General features: G+C 53.1%; 1 protein-coding gene across 5 annotated transcripts in view; it reads left to right on the top strand.

Annotated features, from left to right (window-relative positions):
* The window catches only part of OTOF (otoferlin), an 82982-nt gene that overhangs the window by 13185 nt on the left and 47608 nt on the right, over positions 1-22189 (top strand). For 3 of the 5 annotated variants that reach the window (XM_005533022.2, XM_088053016.1, XM_005533021.2), the window contains exons 4-5: positions 2056-2155; positions 8027-8238. In XM_005533022.2, coding sequence (XP_005533079.2) covers positions 2056-2155; positions 8027-8238 — 312 coding nt within the window. Of the gene's footprint in view, positions 1-2055; positions 2156-8026; positions 8239-14918; positions 14955-16716; positions 16753-17314; positions 17336-18701; positions 18744-21574; positions 21611-22189 lie in introns of all 5 variants that reach the window. The other 2 variants (XM_088053017.1, XM_005533023.2) reach the window with 2 other exon arrangements.

Genomic DNA, 22189 nt, shown 5'->3' with positions numbered 1-22189 from the left:
GAATTCTTTCCCTTGGAAAACTGCAGTGCTGGCAAAGCCTGGCCGGATTTACGGGATTCACCATCACCCCCTCAGCGTGACCCTGGAATCACCTCAGGGATACAGGAGGCATCCCTGGAAGTTGGGACACACCACAAGGGCAAATCCCAGGATTTGGAGTATCCCGGACCTCCCTATCCTGGGATTCCAGCGAGCTCCAGGTACGGAACCGGCCTGGCTGGGGTCGGAAGGCGGAGCTGATGTTCCGGGCTGATAAAATTACGGCTGACCCAGAAAAATTCCCTTTTTTCCATCAGCAGAAATGCCAGGGAAGGGAGGGAGCAGGGCCCTGATGAATTATGGAACGCCTGGAAGTGAACGGCTGCTCTGACAAATCCTGAATGTTTAATTCCGTCTGGCTCGGATCCTGCCGGGGGAAGCGGCTTGGGAAGGATCCGAGGAAGGACAAGGAGCTTCTCCAGGAATCTGTGCCAGGGCTCGCCACCTCCAGAGCTGGGAATTCCTTCCCGAGATCCCAACTATCCCTGCCCTCCGCCGCAGGGCTTGGGATGGCTCCGAGTTTCCTGGTTTTGGCATGGATCCATGGAATGCTTTGGGTGGGAAGGGACCTTAAGGATCATCCTGTTCCAACCTTGACACCTCCCACTGTCCCAGGCTGCTCCAAGCCCCATCCAGCCTGGACTTGGGCACTTCCAGGGATCCAGGGGCAGCCCCAGCTGCCCTGGGAATTCCACCCCAGCCCCTCCCAGCCAGGAATTCCTTCCCAAGATCCCTTTTCCCTGTGTCCTGTCCCTCCAGCCCTTGTCCCCAGTCCCTCTCCTGGAGCCCCTTCAGGCCCTGGAGGGGCTCTGAGCTCTCCCTGCATCCTTCCCTTCTCCAGCTGGACATTCCCAGCTCTCCCAGCCTGCCTCCAGAGCCCTCAGAGTGGCTCCGGGGGGATATTCCAGGAGGAATTTCCCCTTCCTTCCTCAGCCCTCTCTGGCCATTGAGCACCAAAAGTGCCTGGATCCACCTGGATCCAGGAGGAGCGGGGAAGCCACACCTGGGAATGTTCTGGATTCCAAACAGGTTAAAAAAACACAAATCCAGGGATCCCTGCAGGAATCTGGAGCCCTGCAGGCTCCACTCCTGAGGAAGAGCTGGAATTGGCCTGGATGATCCCATTGGGACCCTCCCAGCTCAGGATATTCCATGGAATAAAGCCAGGATTTTCTCCAGGAATGCTTTCCGGAGCTGCTGCTGCTGCTCTGGCAGGCAGGGAATGCTGCTACTGTCCAATCCCTGAAATCCAGGTGGACACAGCCGCTTTCTCCTCTTCTTGGAGGTGAAGAAGGAGGTTTCCATGGGATGCGCTGTTTTTTCCGGATTGGGAATCACGGAGCAAACAAAGGAGAGGTTTTCCTGTTCCACCTCCTGCAGGGCGCCTCGGATCCGCCAGGATCGATCCCTGCCTGGAATGCGGAAAATGAGGGATGGAGGTGGAGCCCTGGAGGGGCTGGAGTGTGTCCAGGGAAGGGCTCTGCTCCCAGGGAACGAGGGACAGGATGAGAGGGAATGGCCACAGGGAGGCTCGGGTTGGATATTGGGAAAAATTCCTTCCTGTCATTGGAGCCACCCAGAGTCGTGGAAGGAATTGGGTGGAACGGGATGAGCTCCAAGGTCCTTTCCCACCCAAAGCATTCCATGATTCTGTGACGTGGTGCAGATGGATGAGGGACAGTCCCCGGTCTGTGTTTGAGTCACCGGCACGGAATCCAGCGTGGACGTTCCATACGGAAAAGGCCACTTTGGGATCCCTCAGCTGCATCCCAGGAATTCAAGGGTGACGGTTCCCAAACCTCCTTCTCTCCTCATCCCAATAGCATTCCCTTGGAATGGCTCCTCCTTTTTCCATCATCTCCACCGAGCCCTGACCTGGGATCTCTCCTCTCCCTCTTCCTAAGGAAAACGGGAATCGGGGCCCTGCTTAGCTCCGGGGACAGCAAAGCCCTTTTCCCACGGAAACTGGGTTCTGGCAGGGAGAATTCCCAGGATTTCCTCTCCTTTGCTCCGCAGGCTCATCGGGACCTTCCGGATGGTCCTGCAGAAGGTGGTGGCGGAAGGGCAGCTGGAGGTGACGGACACGCTCATCGACGACAACAATTCCGCCATCCAGGTGGGTCCCTGAGGGGAACGGCCGGCATTCCCGGCATTCCCCGATCCGCTGGATCCGTGGGAACAGGGATTGCGGTGTTCCCACCCGGATCCCCAGCCTCCATCCCTGGAGCTCCTGCTCTGAGGGGGTGAGGCAGCCGGGAATGGCCGGAGGGTGCACGGAGGAGCCCGGGTTGGGAAAGCACAGGAAGTTTGGGAAGAGCGGGGATGGATCCGATCTGATCCGAGCACGGACAGGGAGAAGCAGAGCCCAGGATGGAATCCCCGAATTCCAGACTGGTTTGGCTGGGAAAAGACTTTAAATCCCATCTCATTCCAAGCCTGACACCTCCTGCTATCCCAGAGTGCTCCAACCTTTCCTTGCACATTCCCAGGGATCCAGGGGCAGCCGCAGCTTCCCTGGGAATTCCAGCCTGGCATCTGGGAATTCCTTCCCAAGCTCCCAGCCCCAGCTCCCCTTTCCCAGTGGGAAGCCATTCCCTGGCTCCTGGCCCTGCGGCCCTTTCCCAAATCCCAGCTCTCCTGGAGCCCCTGGAGCCTCAGGAAGCGGCTCCCAGGATTCCCGGGATCCTTCCCTGATCCGGCTGCACATTCCTGGCTCTCCCAGCCTGGATCCAGATCCTGACATTGGATCCATCCCACAGCCCAGCTCCTCTCTGAGAAGGAATTTCGGGATCAAGGGAGTTCCCTCGGAATCTTGGGACTCCAGGAAGGGTCTCCCTTCCTCTCTCCTCCCTTCTACATCCCCAACTTCCATAAAAATCCTGGATTCTGAGTGTCCTTTATCGTGGAATCATGGAATGCTTTGGGTTGAAAGGGACCTTAACGCTCATCCTGTTACACCCCGTGCCAGAGGGCAGGGCTGGGTGGGATTTTGGGAAGGAATTCCCGGCTGGGAGGGTGGGATGGGGCTGGACCGAAATTCCCAGAGCAGCTGCGGCTGCCCCTGGATCCCTGGGAATGTCCAAGGCCAGGTTGGAGCACCCTGGGACCGTGGGAAGTGTCAGGGTTGGAATGAGATGGGATTTAAGGGATTTAAGGTCTCTTCCCACCCAAAGCGGTCTGGAATTCCAGGATTCCCTCCCAAGCCCCAGCCAGGCCGGGAGGCCATCAGGAATTTCTTTGCCATCAGGAATTTGGGAGGATCCCGCCTCCACCCGCTGATTTTCCTCTCTGCCTTTGTGGCACTGAAGGATCCTAAAAATACGGGATTTTCCTCCTTTTGGGAGCCGTTTTAATCCGGCCGCTTACGAAAAAAAAAACAGGGAGCAGCTGGAATTATTTTTTCCCAAGCACATCTGCACTCCTTGCGTTTTCCCTCCCTCCTCAGGCCTGCATTCCCGGTTTTTATTGCTTCCCTTCCCTCTCTCCCCTCCCCGGAGAAGCCGCTTTAATGAAATCCCGCTCTCCTCCCTGTCAATTCCAAGAATTCCGCGCATCTGGCCCTGTCCTTGGTGCTGGATGAGGCGTCGGCTTCCCGGGAAAAGCTGATTTTTCATGGAAGCCCCGGGGCTGGAGATGGGGATCAGAAATAGCCGCGTTTCCAAAACTCCGTTTCCATGGGAAACGGCTCCCGGGAGATGGGAGCGCAGCGAGGGAAGCGGCGGCGGCTCCGAACGGGGGGAGCTTTTCCCTCGGGATGGGGGCTCGGGACGAGGGATGCGATCCCGGACTGGAGGAGGGCTCATCCTGATTTTCCTAGAGGGCTGGGAATGATGGGATTCCAAAGGAATTGTCCATGAGATCCAAGGTCTGGGGAAACAGAGGCCACGGAGCTGCTCCAAGGGCTGGAGAGCCGGGAATGTGCAGCCGGATCAGGGAAGGATCCAGGGAATCCTTGGAGCTGCTTCCCGAGGCTCCAGGGGCTCCGGGAGAGCTGGGATTGGGACTGGAGAGGCTCTGGGCTCCCTTCCCACCCAAAATCCCAAGATTCCATCAGGGAAGCGCAGCTTGATCCAGGAAAAGGAGGGACAAGGCTTGGAATTTTCCTCTGGAACCTCTCCAAGCTCATTCCCGGCAGGAATTCCCGGATTTATCCATCGGCACGGGGGATGCTCCCGGGAATGGCCGGGAGGAGCGACAGAGCCCGGGAGGAGATTCCAGAGGGCAGAATTCCAATTGCCCGGGCCCACGGTGCCCGAGGAATTGTTCCGGGAAGCGGCTGAAATGCGGAGCCATTCCAGGATGGAATTCCAATCCCAGGATGGCCAGGGATGGGTTCCAGAGGGATCCCAGGCCTTGGATTGGCCCCGGGATCGGCTCGGGATCCCAACAGGGCCGGGAAGGAGGAAAGGATTGAGGAGCCCCGGAGCTGCTCCTGGGAGAGCCGGGAATGTGCGGCTGGATCGGGAAAAGGGATCCCGGGAATGCTGGGAGCCGCTTCCCGAGGCTCCAGGGGCTCCGGGAGAGCTGGGATTTGGGAAAGGGCCGCAGGGCCAGGAGCCAGGGAATGGCTTCCCACTGGGAAAGGGGAGCTGGGGCTGGGAGCTTGGGAAGGAATTCCTGGCTGGGCTGGAATTCCCAGGGAAGCTGCGGCTGCCCCTGGATCCCTGGGAGCATCCAAAGCCAAGTTGGATCACCCTGGGATAGCGGGAAGTGTCGGGATTGGAATGGGATGAGCTTTAAGGTCCTTTCCCATCCCGAGGATTTCCGGGAACACCCTCATTTTCCCATCACGGAAGCCAAAGGAAAGGTTGGAAATGGTTTTCCTTTTTCCAGGCTGGCCGGGAACCGTCCCTGGCATCTCCCTCCCGACCTTATTCCCTTGGCCAGGAGATTGAAAACTCCTGGAATGCCGGAGCCGGGAGGGAAATTCCGGCTGTGTCCATTCTCCTCCAGGAGAAAAGCCGGGATGGCTCTGAAGGAATTTTTTTCTCAAGCAGCAGGGTGGGAAAAATCCATAAAAAAATCCATAAAAAAATCCATTAAAATCCATTAAAAAATCCATTTTAAAAATCGATAAAAATCCATCAAAAATCCATTAAAAAAATCCATAAAAAATCCATTAAAAATCCATAAAAAATCCACAAAAAATCCGTATAAAATCAATAAGAAATCCATAAAAAATCCATTAAAAAATCCATTAAAAATCCATAAAAAGTATATAAAAAGTTCATCCAAAAATCCATAAAAATCCATAGAAATATCTAAAAAACCCATAAAAAGCCATAAAAATCCATAAAAATCCATAAAAATTCTATTAAAAATCTATTAAAAAATCCATAAAAATCCATAAAAATCCATGAAAAATCCATGAAAAATCCATGAAAATCATCCATAAAAAATCCATTAAAATCCATTAAAAATCCATTTTAAAAATCCATAAAAATACATTAAAAATCCATTAAAAAATCCATAAAAAATCCATAAAAATCTATAAAAAATCCATTAAAAATCCATTAAAAAAATCCATTAAAAATCTATAAAAAAATCCATCAAAAATCCATCAAAAATCCATAAAAATCCATAAAAAATCCATTAAAAATCCATAAAAAATCCACAAAAAATCCATAAAAAATCCATTAAAAATCCATAAAAAATCCACAAAAAATCCGTATAAAATCAATAAGAAATCCATAAAAAATCCATTAAAAAATCCATTAAAAATCCATAAAAAATATATAAAAAATTCATCCAAAAATCCATAAAAATCCATAGAAATATCTAAAAAACCCATAAAAACCCATAAAAATCCATAAAAATCCATAAAAATTCTATTAAAAATCTATTAAAAAATCCATAAAAATCCATAAAAAATCCATAAAAATCCATAAAAATTCTATTAAAAAATCTATTAAAAAATCCATAAAAATCCATAAACAATCCATAAAAATCCATAGAAGTCCATAAAAATATATAAAAAACCCATAAAAAATATATAAAAAAATTCATTAAAAAATCCATAAAAAAATCCATTAAAAATCCATAAAAAAATCCATTTAAAATCCCCAGGGAAAAATCAACCCCTCCCCAGCTCTGCAGGGAATTTTCTCCTTCTTCGTTTTCTTTCCCATTCCATTGTTTCCAACGGGAGTTTCTCCTCATTCCAACCCACACCTCCTAATTGCACTCGCGAGGGATGATCCCACTCATCCCACAGACCTTTTGCTTCGTTAGATCCTTCATTTTTTCCCTGCCTCAGAAGGATTTTTAAACCCCCAAATCCAGCTGGAAAAGGAGATTTTTAACCCCAAACAGCCGAAAATGTGAAAATCTGAATATTCCAACTTTTATCCCTGTTTTTTCTCCTCTTTTCCTGGTTTTGGTGGGGTTTTTTTTGACATTTTCCAACAGCTTGGGGGGGATGGGAAATCAGTTGTGATTGACTCAAATTTGGATTTTTTTTCCCCAAAAAAAAAACCAAGAAAGGAGAGAAATCAATCCAAAGCTCCGTTCCCAGCTGGGACTGAGTCACCCTTCGGCTGTCACGTGCGGAATGCGCCGGATCCCCGTGGAATTGTCGCTCTCCTCCCAATCCTTGGATTCCCCTTCACCCCTGCACCTCCCCTTCAACAGGAACATGGAAAAAAGGGAGGATTTCTGCAAGAAATTCCCACATCCCCCATTTTTTAACCTTATTTTTTTCCCCCACTCTCGTGTGCGTGCGTGTTTTTATCTGAAATCCATTGTTTCTGCACCCAAAATGACAGAGAATTTCTCCATGGAAGCGGAGTGGAGGTGGAAAAGTGATTTTTCCTTGGACTTCGATCTCGGCAGCAGCTGTTGGCTTTTCAAAAGAGATATTTTTTGAAGAGAGGGAATTTGGGCTTTTTTGGGGCTTTTTCTCTCTTTTTTTGCTATTTGCTTTGTCCAATTCTGAGCTTTTTAGAAGGATTTCAGCCACAGGAGCAAATCCCATGGATTTGATTCCGTTTGGAATGCAGGGAAAGGTTTTAGGCAGGAAAAAGGAAAAAAAAAATTAGGGAGAAAAAGACTTGAAAGCTCCAAACCTGAATTTGCTGCTGCCTGGAGTGAGTAGGGAATGGCCAGATGGAAAAGGGAGAGGAATTTACTCAGAGCTGGTCCATCCCAGGAAGTTTAGAGATTGGATATGGGATATTGGGAAGGAATTCCTGACCTGGAGTGAGCTGGGAATGACCAGATGGAAAAGGGACAGGGATTTACTCAGGGCTGGTCCATCCCAGGAGGTTTAGAGATTGGATATGGGATATTGGGAAGGAATTCCTGGCTGGGAGGGTGGGGAGGGGCTGGGCTGGAATTCCCAGAGAATCCCAGAGAGTGTCCAAGGAAAGGTTGGATGGGGCTTGGAGTAGCTTGGGATAGGGGAAGCTGGAATGGGAATGGGATGAGTTTTAAGGTCCCTTCCCACCCAAATCATTCCAGGATTCCGTGATCCATGGAAGCTTGGGGTGACCCAGCCAGTGCCAGCTCCTTCGTGTCCCAGAGTCCCACCACAGCCACACCGGGACATCCAAACCGGGACTGATCCAAGGATTCCCAGGGATACCCATTCCCAAAAAAACCCTGCCCTGCCTGGAGACAGGACTGGGCTGGGGTAAAGCACCACAAATCCATGGATTAGCAGTATCCCAGGGGGAAATTCCCAACAAAGTGATGGACCAGGGAGCACCGCTCCACCAGGAACCGGCTCCAGCTGCTCCCAGGGGTTGCAGCTCTTCTGGGATTTCCCTTCTCCCGGCTCTCCTGCAGCCGGTCCGGGATGCACAAGGAATTCCCGGTGAATCAGGACCGTGGTCGGATCCTCTCCGACCACGAGCTGCTCTCCAGGTGTCCAGGAACAGAGAAACTTCGGGATCAGCAAGGCTAAAACATCCAACAGCCGATGCTCTTCCCAATTTTTGGACTTCCCAGGATGTTCCCCGGGTGCCGACGGTGTCTCCCTGTCTTTCAGACCAGCATCTCCATAGAGATCCGCTACCAGGCTCTGGATGGCACCGTGGGCACCTGGAATGACAAGGAATTCCTGGAGACGCCCAGCGTGCACTCGGAAGGGGACGGAAGGTATTCCTTGGAGACCGACAGCCTCCTGTCCGGCCACCGGCATGGCTCCGACGTCTCTCCCGGGAAATCCAACCAGCAGTCCACGGAGAGGAGCTTCAGGAGGTAACGGGATGCGGAGCTCTTGGATGTGGGATTGGGAGGGCTTGGATCGTCGGGAGGTGATCCCAGTGCTGCTCCAAGGGGAATCTCCTGCCCTCGCAGGATCCGTGGAACAGCTCCAGGTCAGGGTGGGATCCAGGTGGCCCCGGCAGCTCCTGGTGCTCCAGGACAGAGCTGAACTTCCAGAATTGTAGCACATGGACAGGAAGCGTCATTCCATGCAGATCCCGAGGGGATAAAAGGTCTGGATGGAGGTCAGGGCTCGCTGGTGGATCCATGGAACAGCTCCATGAGGGTTGGATCCAGGTGATCCCAGCTGGATCTCCTGGTGCTCCACAGCTGGAGCTGAGAGTTCCAGGATTGTAGCACATGGACAGGAAGCGTCAATCCACCCTGATCCCAAGGGGATGAAAAGACCTGGACAGAGGTCAAGGCTCGCTGGTGGATCCATGGAACAGCTCCATGTGATGATGGGATCCAGGTGGTCCCAGCAGCTCCTGGTGCTCCAGGACAGAGCTGAACTTCCAGGATTGTATCACATGGACAGGAAGCATCATTCCATGCAGATCCGAAGGGGATAAAAGGTCTGGATGGAGGTCAGGGCTCGCTGGTGGATCCATGAAACAGCTCCATGAGGGTTGGATCCAGGTGGTCCCAGCTGGATCTCCTGGTGCTCCACAGCTGGAGCTGAGAGTTCCAGGATTGTAGCACATGGACAGGAAGCGTCAATCCACCCTGATCCCAAGGGGATGAAAAGACCTGGACAGAGGTCAAGGCTCGCTGGTGGATCCATGGAACAGCTCCATGTGATGATGGGATCCAGGTGGTCCCAGCAGCTCCTGGTGCTCCAGGACAGAGCTGAACTTCCAGGATTGTATCACATGGACAGGAAGCATCATTCCATGCAGATCCGAAGGGGATAAAAGGTCTGGATGGAGGTCAGGGCTCGCTGGTGGATCCATGAAACAGCTCCATGAGGGTTGGATCCAGGTGGTCCCAGCTGGATCTCCTGGTGGTCCCAGCTGGATCTCCTGGTGCTCCACAGCTGGAGCTGAGAGTTCCAGGGCTGTGGCACACGGACAGGAAGCGCCATTCCATCCTCCATCCATGATCCAGAGGGGATGGAGGGTCTGGCTCCTGGCCAGGCCTCACCGGTGGGATCTCAGGTGTCCATGGGTGCTCCCAGGATGGAGGTGGCTCCATGGCAGCCCTTGGGATCTCAGTCGCTCCCCAGGATAAGCGAAATCCCACACCAGGTGATTCCTGCTGGGAATTCCTGAGGAATCCCAGGGTGGGACAACTCCAGTTGTTCCAAGGGAAGTTCCAGTTTTCCGTTCCTTCAGGGATCCGTAGCTTTCCCTGGGATCTGCCCCTGGATGGGAACAATCCCAGGGACTGAATCCCGACATCCCTGGACACGAAGCTGCTGGGAGCAGTGGGAATCCCAGCCCAGTGACTGGGAATGCTGCAGGTGACTCCACTGGGATAAAGGGAGAGCTGGGATCAGTTCTCCGTGAGCCTGTGGATACTCAGGGCACCATCCCTGGAGGTGTCCAAGGAATTCCTGGATGTGGCACTCAGTGCTCCGGGCTGGTGACAAGGCGGGAGTCGGGCACAGCTCGGACTCAAGGATCCTGGAGGGGTTTTCCAGCTTCTGGGATTCTGTAAATCCAGGAGGGATTCATGGAATGTTAAGGTGGCTTCCCAGGCAGCTTCCCACAGTTCTTGGAGTTGTGTTGTCCAGGGTGGCTGTGTCCGTGGGAGCTCTGGGAGCTCTTGAATCCCTTGGAAAAGGGAGCACTGGGAAGAGGGGAGACATCGAAGCCCTGAAGTTTCTGGAATTCTTAAGGAATGGGGAAGGGAGGCTCTGGAAATGGGACAGGGGGACAGTGAAGGTGGAGCTGGGTTCTGGCGTCACCCATGGCTCCCTCGGGAATGCCACATTCCCCGTCTGCTCCCCATGGATCAACCGCTCCCACAGTGATGGATAAAGGCGGGCAATCCCTGTATTCCCAAACCATGGAATCACGGGATATCAGAACCGTTCCGGCTGGAAAACCCCTACGAGAGCACCGAGAGCACCCAAACATTCCCCCAGCACCGCCAAATCCCAAAACCCACAGGGGAGCCCAGCCTGGAGCTGCGAATCCAAACAGAGCCCTTGGAATCAGCTGCTTTTTCCATCCTGTTTTTCCCCGTTTTGGAGCACATTCCATCTGGGATTAGCACTTTATTGTGGCCAAAAAAAGGGGGAAAATGGCTTTTTCCCCAGGGATTGGATGGAGAAAGAGGGAATATCCCTCTGATTGCTCACATCCCTCCCAGACAGTTCATTAACTGTGGGAACTGGGCTGAATCCAGGGAATTTTCAAGCAAATTGGAAGCGCGGCTTCGTTTCCCGGCTCAGCGGGGATGCGCCGATGGATTAACCAGGCAGATGCCGGGCGGGGAGCCGGGAATGGCACGGCTGGAAGTGAGGGGGGGTCTGGGATGGGATATCAGGGTCCCACCTGTGCCACTGGAATTCGGGGATGCAGGGAGCACCACGGATGCTCCATCCCTGATGGAAGTGTCCGAGGAAAGGTCGGACGGGGTTTGGAGCAGCCCGGGATAGCGGGAGGTGTCCCTGCCCATGGGACAGGGTGGGATTTAAGGTCGCTTCCCACCCAGAGCAGTCTGGGATTCGAGGATTCCAAGGAATTGGAGGATGCTGCTGGGATGGCTCCAGGAGGGGTTTTCCAGTTTCTCATCAGATGAATCCTGTGGGATGCAGCTCTATGGGATCAGAGCAGAAAATGAAGGATTCGGGGAGAACCTGGAGCCGCTGCCCCACCCTAAAGGGGCTCCAGGAGAGCAGGAGAGGGACTTGGGATAAAGAATGGAGGGCCAGGAGCCAGGGAATGGCTTCCCACTGGGAAAGGGCAGATTAGGGTGGGATCTTGGGAAGGAATTCCCGGCTGGGAGGGTGGGAAGGGCTGGAATTCCCAGGAAAGCTGTGGCTGCCCCATTTTAGGAAGTGTCGTGGCATTTGCCGAGCGTGGGAGGTGCGGAGCCGTGTCCTGGGTGGGGGCTCCAGGAATTGGGAACAATTCCTTCCTGGAAAGGGTTTTCCAGCCCTGGCCCAGATGCCCAGGGCAGGGATGGATTCTCCAACCCCGGTGGGATTTCCAATCCCTGAGGATGTGGCGCTTGGGGACGTGGATCAGGGGCAGTGCTGGGGATGGCGGCACTCGGGGAGCTTTTCCAACCCAAAGGAGTCAGAGATTCCATGGTTTTGGAATCCCGAATCCCCGGAAGGGCAGGGCTGACGCTTGCGGTGTTCCCAGCAGGATGGAAGAGGACGAGCTGTATTTCCACAGCGAGGATGAGCTCCTGGGAGAGGGGGATTCCCTGAGCCAGGGATCCCTGGACACGAGGTAGGGAGAGGCTCCGCAGTGCTCTGCTGCTCCTTGCCTTTTCCCGATGGATCTCCCGCAGGAATTCTCCCTGAATTCCCATTCCTGGGCTGCTGGCGGGGAGGAAAAGCGATGGAACAGGCAGAGCAGCAGCCTTGGAATGGGGTCCCGGATGGAGATCGGGATCCCGGCTGGGACAACTTTGAGGTGCCCTCCTGTCTCCATGTCCTGCCCCCGGATCCCGGGATCAACCATTCCCATGGGAATGAGCTCCCTGTGTGTGCATGGAAGTTTGTTTGCTGTGGCTTTTCTTGGAGTGACAAAAGGAGTTTGGGAAGGAGCCGGAGAAAGGGAATTTCAGGCAGAATCCCAAGGATCATCCCAAGAGGAGCTCAGCCACAGGAAGAAGCATTTTGGTAAAAGCCCCTGAATTCCTGTGGGGTAAGGGATTCCAGGAAGGAATCACAAAGGGGCTCATAAAAACAGGGTTTAACACCGGCTCTGCCTTGGATATGGCAGAGTTGAACCAGGTGATCCCTGCAGGTCCCTTCCAATGGAAAATATCCTGTCCCATCCCAATCCCATCCCAATCTCATCCCGTCCAGTCTCATCCCAATCCCATCCCAATCCCATCTCAATCATGTCCCAATCCCATCCCCTTATCCCATCCCAATCCCGTCCCATTATCCCATCCCATTATCCCATCCCATTATCCCAATCCCATTATCCCAATCCCATTATCCCAATCCCATTATCCCAATCCCATCCCATTATCCCAATCCCATTATCCCAATCCCATTATCCCAATCCCATTATCCCAATCCCATTATCCCATCCCATTATCCCAATCCCATTATCCCAATCCCATTATCCCAATCCCATTATCCCAATCCCATCCCAAACCCATCCCATTATCCCATCCCGTTATCCCAATCCCATTATCCCAATCCCATTATCCCAATCCCATTATCCCAATCCCATTATCCCAATCCCATCCCATTATCCCAATCCCATTATCCCAATCCCATTATCCCAATCCCATCCCAATCCCGCCTTTTCCCTGTCTGGGCCATGGATTCTGTCGGATACCAGGGCAGAGCCCAGACCTGGGCCTGGATCGTCCATCCCAGGATTCCCGCTCAGCCTGGATCAATCCTGGCTGGGAAGGGCAGGAATTCCCCCAGCCCTTTTCCCGGGAAGTCAGGGATGAGGGAGGATGTGGAGACAAAAGCTGGGAGAGGGAGATTCCCAAGGCAAAGCCGTTTGAATGAGGTTTTTAGGGATAACAGGAATAGGGGCATCCATTTGAGCAGCAGGAAGGGGATGACGCAGGGAATACCGGGAATTCCCCGGGATGGGAAAGGTTTATCCCCCATCCCAAACAATTCCCAGCTCTCAGCACCTCTGGGGGCATCAGTGGGGGTTTCATCCCTGTTTTCACTGAGAATTCCTGAAGGATTTTGCTCCAAGGAATGCCTGGCCTGGGACACGTGCTGGAATTTGCCAGGAATCCAAAGGAAAAAAAAAAAAGTGGGAATAAAAGAAAAGGAAGGTCAGGGGTTCCATATTCCCATTTTTGGAAAGGGTCCAAAGGCGCTTGGATGTGAACCATCCCTTGGAATCCAAGGAATTTGGTTAAAATTCCCTTGGGAACAAAAATGTCACAGCTCTTTGGAAGGCCTTTCCTTCTCCATACATTCCCGATCTGGGAAAAATCCGGATTGGAAGAACAAAAATAGGAATTTCGGTGTTTCCAGACTTCCGATGGGAAGTTGAGAGGGATGGGGAGGGTGCCCATCTCGGCCTTCCTCATCCTCATTCCCAATCCCATTCCCTGCGGAGCACCCGAGCGTGTCCCGGCACGTCCTTCCTCCGGCCCAGGGATCCCTCTGGATTCCTGGTTTTCCGAACGGATGGAAGGTTTGTGGGATACACAAGGAAAAGTGGGATAAGCAAGGCACGGAATTCCCAGGAGCAGCCTCAGGGATCACGGGCCAGGCCAGCGCACAGCCCTGGAGACCGGGAATTGCGAAACCGTGGAATATTCATGGAATATTCATGGAATATTCAATGTTTAAAGCATGGAAGGGACCTTAAATCCCGTTCCTTTCCAATCCTGACACCTCCCACTGTCCCAGGCTGCTCCAGCCCCAATGTCCAGCCTGGCCTGGGACACTCCCAGGGATCCAGGGACAGCCCCAGCTGCTCTGGGAATTCCATCCCATCCCCTCCCAGACAGGAAATCCTTCCCAAAATCCCATTTAATCCAGCATTTTGTTGTTTCAAACCTTTCCCGTCTATCCCGGTATTCCATCCCTTATCCGAAACCTGTTCCTGGATGCAGAGACTTGGTTGAATTTCCGATGACTAATCCCACGATCCCAGGCATTCCCTTCCGTGTCCTGAATTCCTCCCACCCAGCTCGGAGCCCCTTTTCCACCCGGAGAATTCCCGGGAATTTGGGCACAGAACCCGGAGAGGGTAAAGGCTGGAGATCCCAGATTTTGGCAGCTCTGGAAGCAGAGGAAGATCCCTCTCCGGCAGATCCAGGACATCCCTGTCTCATTCCCATGGAGCAGAGCATCCACATCAAGGACTTCGGGAATTGTGCCGATTCCAGGGGAAGCAGATCCATCTTTTCCTGTGCCGCTGCTGGATCCAGGCCGATCCCTTGCTCTGACACAGGGAATTTTGCACCTGCGTTCCCTCTTTCCCAGGATGTCTCTGGGAATGTGTGACCCTCCCGTGCCCGCAGATCCATGGTGGACACCTCTGCTTGGGAATTTCCCAAAACTGGGGAATTTCCCTGTTGGCAGCACCCCCCAGGAAGGAATCCTGCAGCTTTCCAAGGGATGGGAAGGGCTTTCCACCACCGGGATGAGTGCAGAGATTTCCAAGGGTTTCCAAAGGCTGGGAATTCCCCTTTCCTCCTTCCAGGAATCCTGGCATAGGATACAGCACCCGCCCATTCCCACTTTTCCTTCAGGATCTGAGCAAATCCATCCCAAAGGAAAGGAAGGAGCAGGGAAAGGAGATCAGGCAGGAGGGAACCGCTTGGAAAAGGTGGAATTTTGGCCAAATATCCCCCAAAATCCAGTCTGGGACAAACCTGGATCCTTTGGACAAAGTGGGAAGTGGCGTGAGGGGATCCTGGGATTCCAGCCATGCATGGAGTGCTTTGCTGTGCCAGAGTGTTCCCAAGTTTTTCCTGGATTATAAAGCAATGGAAGAGTCCTTTTTCCTCACATCACAGCCGGAATTTTTCCTCTCTCCCTGTAAATTCCCAAGCCTTGGAGATGAAGCAGAAGAAGATCAGCATTCCAGGTAAATTCCCACAGCAGATCCCCCCACCTCCAGGGCTGATCCACCTCCAAAGTCCCGCTTCCCAAAGAAAATTCCTTAAATCCAGGAATACCCATCAATCCGTTAGATTTAATTTTTGTGCTTCCCTGGGGGATCCCAAGTTTGGAATCTGCTCATCCCACACAGAATCCAGGGATGAAGGAGCCAGGAATGGGAGGAGGGAGCTTCCCATGTGCCAGGTCTCTGGAATGGCTTCGGCTCCTTGATCCATTGGGAGCTTTAACCAAACTCATCCATGAAAAAAAATCACGGGAAGGGATCCAGAACAGGGAAATAAAGAGTTAAAAAAATCCAACCTGGATAGAAAGAAAATCCCAGGAGATGGGAGGACATTGGAAATGGAACAGGATCCTTCAAAAAGCTGGACTGGTGCTCCGAGGAGCGGAACAGAAAAGAACAGGAAAAATTGGATATTGGGAAGGAATTCTTCCCTGTGAGGGTGGAGAGTGGCTGGGATGGAATTCCCAGGGAAGCTGTGGCTGCTCTTGGATCCCTGGGAATGTCCAAGGCCAGGCTGGAGCCCCTGGGATAGCAGGAGGTGTCCCTGCCCATGGGACGGGATGAGCTTTTTTAAAGCCCTTTCCCACCCGAACCATTCCGGGATTCTACAATCCCACGATTTATTCCCCGATGCAGACTCGCCCTTGGATTCCCAGGAAAAGTCAAGAGGGATGGGAACTTCCAGAGGCAGCTGAGGAATTGCCAAAACCTGGCTGAGCCCAGCTCCCAACCCCCCGGAACCTGAGATCCCGGGAAGCACCATCTGATAGGGGCCATCCCTGAAATATTCATGGCCGGGACAGAGCTCGGAGTTGAAAGGAATCAGCTCCCGGTGAATTATTGATGGAAGCTTTTCTTCCGTGTCCCGGCGGATCCGAGCCTTGTCCGACCGTCTGTCGCTAATTATCCCTCTGGCACCTGCTCCAAAGTTGGGATCTGTGCCAGGCATGGGAGAACTTGGGATGAAAACCCCCACAGGCTGCCCAGGACCTTCCCATTCCCGTGTGGAAGTGGCGCTTGGGGACGTGGATCAGCGCTGGGAATGGTTGGGATTTGGGATAGTGGGAAATTTGTCCGTGTCCAAATAGATTAGAAGGGGCCAAAATTCCCAAATCCGTGTGGCGTTTGGGCACGGATCTTTGGGATGTCACAGTGCCACCACTAGGATGAATGGGAAATTTGGGATCTTTTCCATTCTGGGGAGCCCCAGTCAAGGTTTTCCATCTTTTTTTCCCAACCCCTCCATTAAGTTTAATTAAATTTACGTTGATCATTTAACTTGCCATTAAATTCCTTGGGGAAAAAAATGCATCCCGAGGATCCTGAAAATCAGGGAAAGGTTCAAACCAATGGAGCAGGTTCTGCTCTGAGTCCCAGGGCAGAGCTTCCAAAACCTGGAGATTTTTCCTGGATTCCGGGAATGTCCTGGTGGAGGAGCTCTCCCAGATGGAGCAGGAGCAATGGATAATGTTGGAAGTGCTGAAGACAGCTCCTCTTTCTCACGCCGGAAGCGCAGATCCGGCCTCCAGCCGGGATTTTCCGGGGAATAGGGGGAGTGGAACGCCCTGGGCTGGAATCACAGCTGGAATTCCCTCCCTGGAGCAGCCAGAGCTTGGACACGGCCCCATCCTCCTGGGAAGGGGTGTCCCTGCTCCCACAGGAATTCTGACACCGGGATTTGATTGGAATTTTTTTCTCTCCTTCTCTCCGGTGCCTCATCCAGGATTAAGTTTAACGATGGATACAAGGCAGTGGCAAGGTACCAAAATGTCCTGGTGGGAGGGAGCCCAGATTTCGGGAGGTGGGGAGTGATCTGGGATTTTGGGGGAATCCCAGTTTTGGGGAATTTCTCCCATTGCAGCCCATCCCACAAAGAGCTGCTGGTCCCGGCACAAAGCCAGGATTTGGGATATGGATCAGCCGCATCCTGTGCTCCCTCTGCACCGGGATACCGGGAATTGTGGTGCCAGGACACAGGGAAAGGCTTCCCACCGCCAGAGGGTGGGGATAGATGGGATTTTGGGAAGGAATTCCTGGCTGGGAGGGTGAGGAGGGGCTGGGATGGAATTCCCAGAGAAGCTGCAGCTGCCCCTGGATCCCTGGGAGTGCCCAAGACCAGGCTGGAGCAGCCTGGGATCGTGGAAAGTGTCAGGATTGGAATGGGATGATCCTTAAGGTCCCTCCCACCCAGAGCATTCCTGGGATTTGAGGATCAGTCCCTGCCCCTGTCCCGCTCCCGTGGGCTGGGGGCGGCTGTGTCCGGTTGGGAATGTTCATTAATTCCTCACCTTCGTCCTGCTGGCTCCGTCTTCTCCCAACAGTGAAGACCCGGAAGATCCCAGGTATGGGACGTGGTGTCCCTGCTTCCATTTGGGAATGGTGTGTGCATGGGCGGGAGCGGTCGCTGCATGGGGTTTGCATCCCGGGAAAGGGAAAGGGCCTTTTCTGGGATCACCCATCCCTGGGATTCCCTCTGTCCTTCCTAATCCCAGCAAGGACAAAATTCCTTCCAGTCAGGGACTGCAGAAGGGGCTCCCAGAGTCATGTTTGTCCGTATTCCAAGCAATCCATGGATCCATCCTTCCTTCCTTCCATCATCCATCCATCCATCATCCATCCATCCATCATCCATCCATCATCCATCCATCATCCATCCATCCATCATCCATCCATCCATCATCCATCCATCCATCATCCATCATCCATCCATCATCCATCCATCCATCATCCATCATCCATCCATCATCCATCCATCATCCATCCATCCATCCATCATCCATCCGTCCATCATCCAACCATCCATCATCCAACCATCCATCATCCAACCATCCATCATCCATCCATCATCCATCATCCATCCATCCATCATCCATCCATCATCCATCATCCATCCATCATCCATCATCCATCCATCATCCATCATCCATCCATCATCCATCCATCATTCATCCATCCATCATCCATCATCCATCCATCCATCATCCATCATCCATCCATCCATCATCCATCATCCATCCATCATCCATCCATCATCCATCATCCATCATCCATCCATCCATCATCCATCATCCATCCATCCATCATCCATCATCCATCCATCATCCATCATCCATCCATCATCCATCATCCATCCATCATCCATCCATCATTCATCCATCCATCATCCATCATCCATCCATCATCCATCATCCATCCATCCATCATCCATCCATCATCCATCCATCATCCATCCATCATCCATCCATCCATCATCCATCCATCATCCATCCATCATCCATCCATCATCCATCCTTCATCCATCATCCATCCATCCATCCATCATCCATCAATCCATCATCCATCCATCCATCCATCCATCATCCATCATCCATCCATCATCCATCACCCATCATCCATCCATCATCCATCCATCATCCATCCATCCATCATCCATCCATCATCCATTCATCATCCATCCATCCATCATCCAATCCATCCCTCCATGGATCCATCCCTCATTCCAGCCCCACCAGTGCTGTCCTACCTCCATTCCCAGTTCCCTGGGATCCTTGGGAAGCCCTGGTACAGGGAGCTCTCTGTCCGGGACGCTCCCAGATTGGCTGGGTTGGATTGTTCCGTGCATGTGGATGAGTTTGGCGGGAGAAGGTGGATGAGAATCCATCCCTGGATCACAACTCATGGAATTGTTCCTTTGGATTGCAGAGCCAGGGCCAAAGGGAAAGAGAAAAAGCACCTGGTGTTGCCGTTCAGGTATCCCGATTCCCTGATCCCTGATTCCCGGGGTCATGCTCCAGCCCCTGGCAGCAGAATCCCCTGGGAGCAGCAGCAGGGCAGGACCGCGAGCCCATTTTCCCAAGGGAAGCGCTCCGAAGCCAGTTTGTTTGTGGGATAAAATGGGAATTCTCCATCCGTGCCCATTCCAGGCTCCCAGAGCCCGGGCTGGGGCTGTCCGTGGTCACCTTTGGCAGGGAGAGCTGGACTGGAAGGGCCCAGGGAAAAGGAAAGGAGGGAGAAAGAGGGATTTGGCACTGGCTGCTCCACCAGGGCCTTGGAAAAGGGTCCTGGATCCCTCAGGAAGTGCAGTCACCCACCCGGATACCCGGATCCGAGTGCCAGGAATGGGGTGGATGCAGGAACTGGGAGAGGAAGGAGATGCAGGAAACACTTGGAGTAGGAGAAGGGAAACAGAGGGAAAAGAGGGACACGCTTGGAATGTGCCATGCTCCTGCATCCCTCATCCAGGCTGTTCTCCCTCCTGGAAGAGGGGAAGGACACAGGATCTGCACTTCCCTGGCCCCTCTCCCGAGGATGGATCACAAGGGTGGGACATTCCCAAACCTCTGACCACCCAGGGTTGGAACATTCCAGACCCTCTGCCCACCCAGGGATGGATCCTCAGGGATGGAACATTCCAGACCCTCTGCCCACCCTGGGATGGATCCCAGGGATGGAACATTCCAGACCCTCTGCCCACCCTGGGATTGATCCCAGGGTTGGAACATTCCAGACCCTCTGCCCACCCCAGGATTGATCCTCAGGGATGGGATATTCCCAACCCTCTGCCCACCCTGGGATGGATCCCAGAGTTGGAACATTCCAGACCCTCTGCCCAGCCCAGGATGGACCCCATCCTGACTCCAGGGAACATTCCAGCCCCTCTGTGCCCTCAGGGCAGTTTGGATAGAGAAGGAGATTTCCAGCCGGGCTGTGGGAGGGAAGGATCCCACCCAGTGAGATCAGAGGGATGTGATCCCACAGGGATCCCGCCTTGAATCCCAGCCAATCCATCTCCAATCCATCTCCAATCCATCTCCAGCGCATCCAGCAGGAGCTGGACCAGATCCCTGAGCTCCAGGAAAAGGTGTGGGATGATTGAATTCCTCTCCTGGCAGCTTTTCCAATGCCGAGCTGGGGTTCGGTGCTCCCGGGAGGATCTCAGCTGGCAGGGAATCATTTTTCCCGCTCTGCTCCCACAGCAGGAGTTGGGACAGGGAGAAAGCAGGAATACTTGGATCAGAGCAGGCTGATCCCTGCTGCTCTTCCCAGTTCCCCACCCGTGTCCCATTTTATGCTGGAGCTCCTCTGGAATTCTCCCCAAACCCATCCAGCAACACTTCAGTGTTTGATTTTTTTTTTTTCTCCTGGCTGGTTTTCCAGCAGCTCGGGCACAAGGAGCTGGAATTTCAGGCTCTGGAATCAGTCCCTTGTCCCCAGCCAGGCGGAGGAGCCGCTGTAATTAACTCCAGTCTCCTTAATTGCTTCCCGAGCCGCTTAATTGCTTTCTGCTCCCTAATTGCTGTGGGACAATGAGGGCGGTTAGCGGCTGAGAGGGAGGGAAAGTGGGGGAGAAACAGGACCGGGAAAGAAAACAGGGAGGAAAAGAGGGAAACAGGACCCGGGAGGAAAACTGGGAGGAAAATAGGGAGGAAAACAGGGAAACAGGACCCGGGAGGAAAACTGGGAGGAAAATAGGGAGGAAAACAGGGAGGAAAAGAAGGAAGAAGGACCTGGGGGGAAAATGGGGAGGAAAACAAGGAAGCAGGACCGGGGAAGAAAGCTGTAAGGAAAATATGGAGGAAAATAGGGAAGAAGGACCGGAGAGAAAAACGGGGAGAAAAATAGGGAGGAAAACGGGGAAACAGGATCTGGGAGCAAAACACAGAGCAAAACACAGAAGAAAACACAGAGGAAAACAAGAAGGAAAAGAGAAAAGCAGGAGAGGGGTGGAAAACAGAGGAAAAAATCGGGAGGTGAATCCAGGGGGGGAAATAGGGAGGAAAACAGAGAGGAGAAGGATCTGAGAGGAAAACAGGGAACAAAACTGGGGAGGAAAAAGAGGAAACAGGGAGGAAGGACCCAGAGGAGGAAAACAGGGAGGCAGGACCTGCAGAGAGAAATATGGGAGAGAAGCAAAGCAGAAGCCAGGGAGCAGAGCAGGATCTCAAAGGGAAAAGGGAAGGATCGGTTGTGGAGTCGGGGCAGGAATGAGGAATTCCAGCTCCAGCCCATTCCCTGCAGCACGGGCCTCTCTGGAGGGGGGGCACGGATGCATCCCTGCGTTAGGAGAAGGAAAACCATTCCCCTCCCCAGAAAGGAGAAGCTTTGTCCCCTCCTGCCTAGGAGCTTTCCCAAACCCGGGAATGGGATCCGGGAATGCTGCATGTCCTGCACAGTGGTGCTGCATTAAAAGCTCCAAACACGAGTCCAGGGAACGTACCTCGCTTCCAGCTCCAGTGCTGGGAGCTGGGCTCTCCTAAGCCACGCAGGGATGTTTCCCACCTCAATTTTAAGCTGAGAGAGAGGAGGTTTGGATGGGATTTTGGGAAGGAATTCTTCCCTGGGAGGGTGGGGAGGGGCTGGGATGGAATTCCCAGAGAAGCTGTGGCTGCCCCTGGATCCCTGGAAGTGTCCAAGGCCAGGCTGGACAGGGTTTGGAGCAACCTGGGATAGTGGGGGGGTGTCCCTGCCCATGGCAGGGGTGGGATTAGGGATTTTAAAGGTCCTTTCCCACCCAAAGCATTCCATGATTCCCTGATTCCTCCGTTTGTTTGCCTTTTATTCCCTCAATATTCCACCACCGACTCCAGTAAGGGCAAGGAGAAGACCAAGGAGCAAAAGTAGGTTTGCTCTCCGTGCTCCTCCTCCTCTCCATTCCCACTTTTCCAGCTGATCCCGTTGGTTTGCTCTCCCTGCTCCTTCTCCTCTTCATTCCCACTTTTCCAGCTGATCCCGTTGGTTTGCTCTCCCTGCTCCTCCTCCTCTCCATTCCCAATTTTCCAGCTGATCCGGTTGCTGTGCTCTCCCTTCCCCTAAAGCAAGACCTGTCCACCCTGGGAAAACTCGGTTCTCTTGGATGTGTGGCCTCAGGTTTTGGAGCCTTCGGGGAATATTTATCCAAAAAAACCCCAAGGAATATTTTTCCAGCAAATTCTTTGGAGGCTGGCAGTGCCTGAAGGGAACGGCTTCCTGAGGAAAGCCTGGATCCATACGGATTGGGCGGCGGGAGTTTCCTGGCCTGGACATGGGCAGGGCAGGAGAAGTCTGGGTGCAGACAGGACTTAGATCCAGCTTTTCTTTGGATATCAGGAAAAGGTTCTTCCCCCAGAGCCAGCTGGGCACTGGAACAGCTTCCCAGGGAATGGTGACATTCCCAAGGCCACCAGAGCTCCGGGAGCGCTTGGACAGGGACAGGGTGG

This window comes from Pseudopodoces humilis, chromosome 3, assembly GCF_049639895.1.
Source record: "Pseudopodoces humilis isolate 2021_Gansu_Grassland_sample_001 chromosome 3, ASM4963989v1, whole genome shotgun sequence".
Lineage (NCBI taxonomy): Eukaryota > Metazoa > Chordata > Aves > Passeriformes > Paridae > Pseudopodoces > Pseudopodoces humilis.
This window is presented reverse-complemented; position numbering and strand designations above follow the sequence as displayed.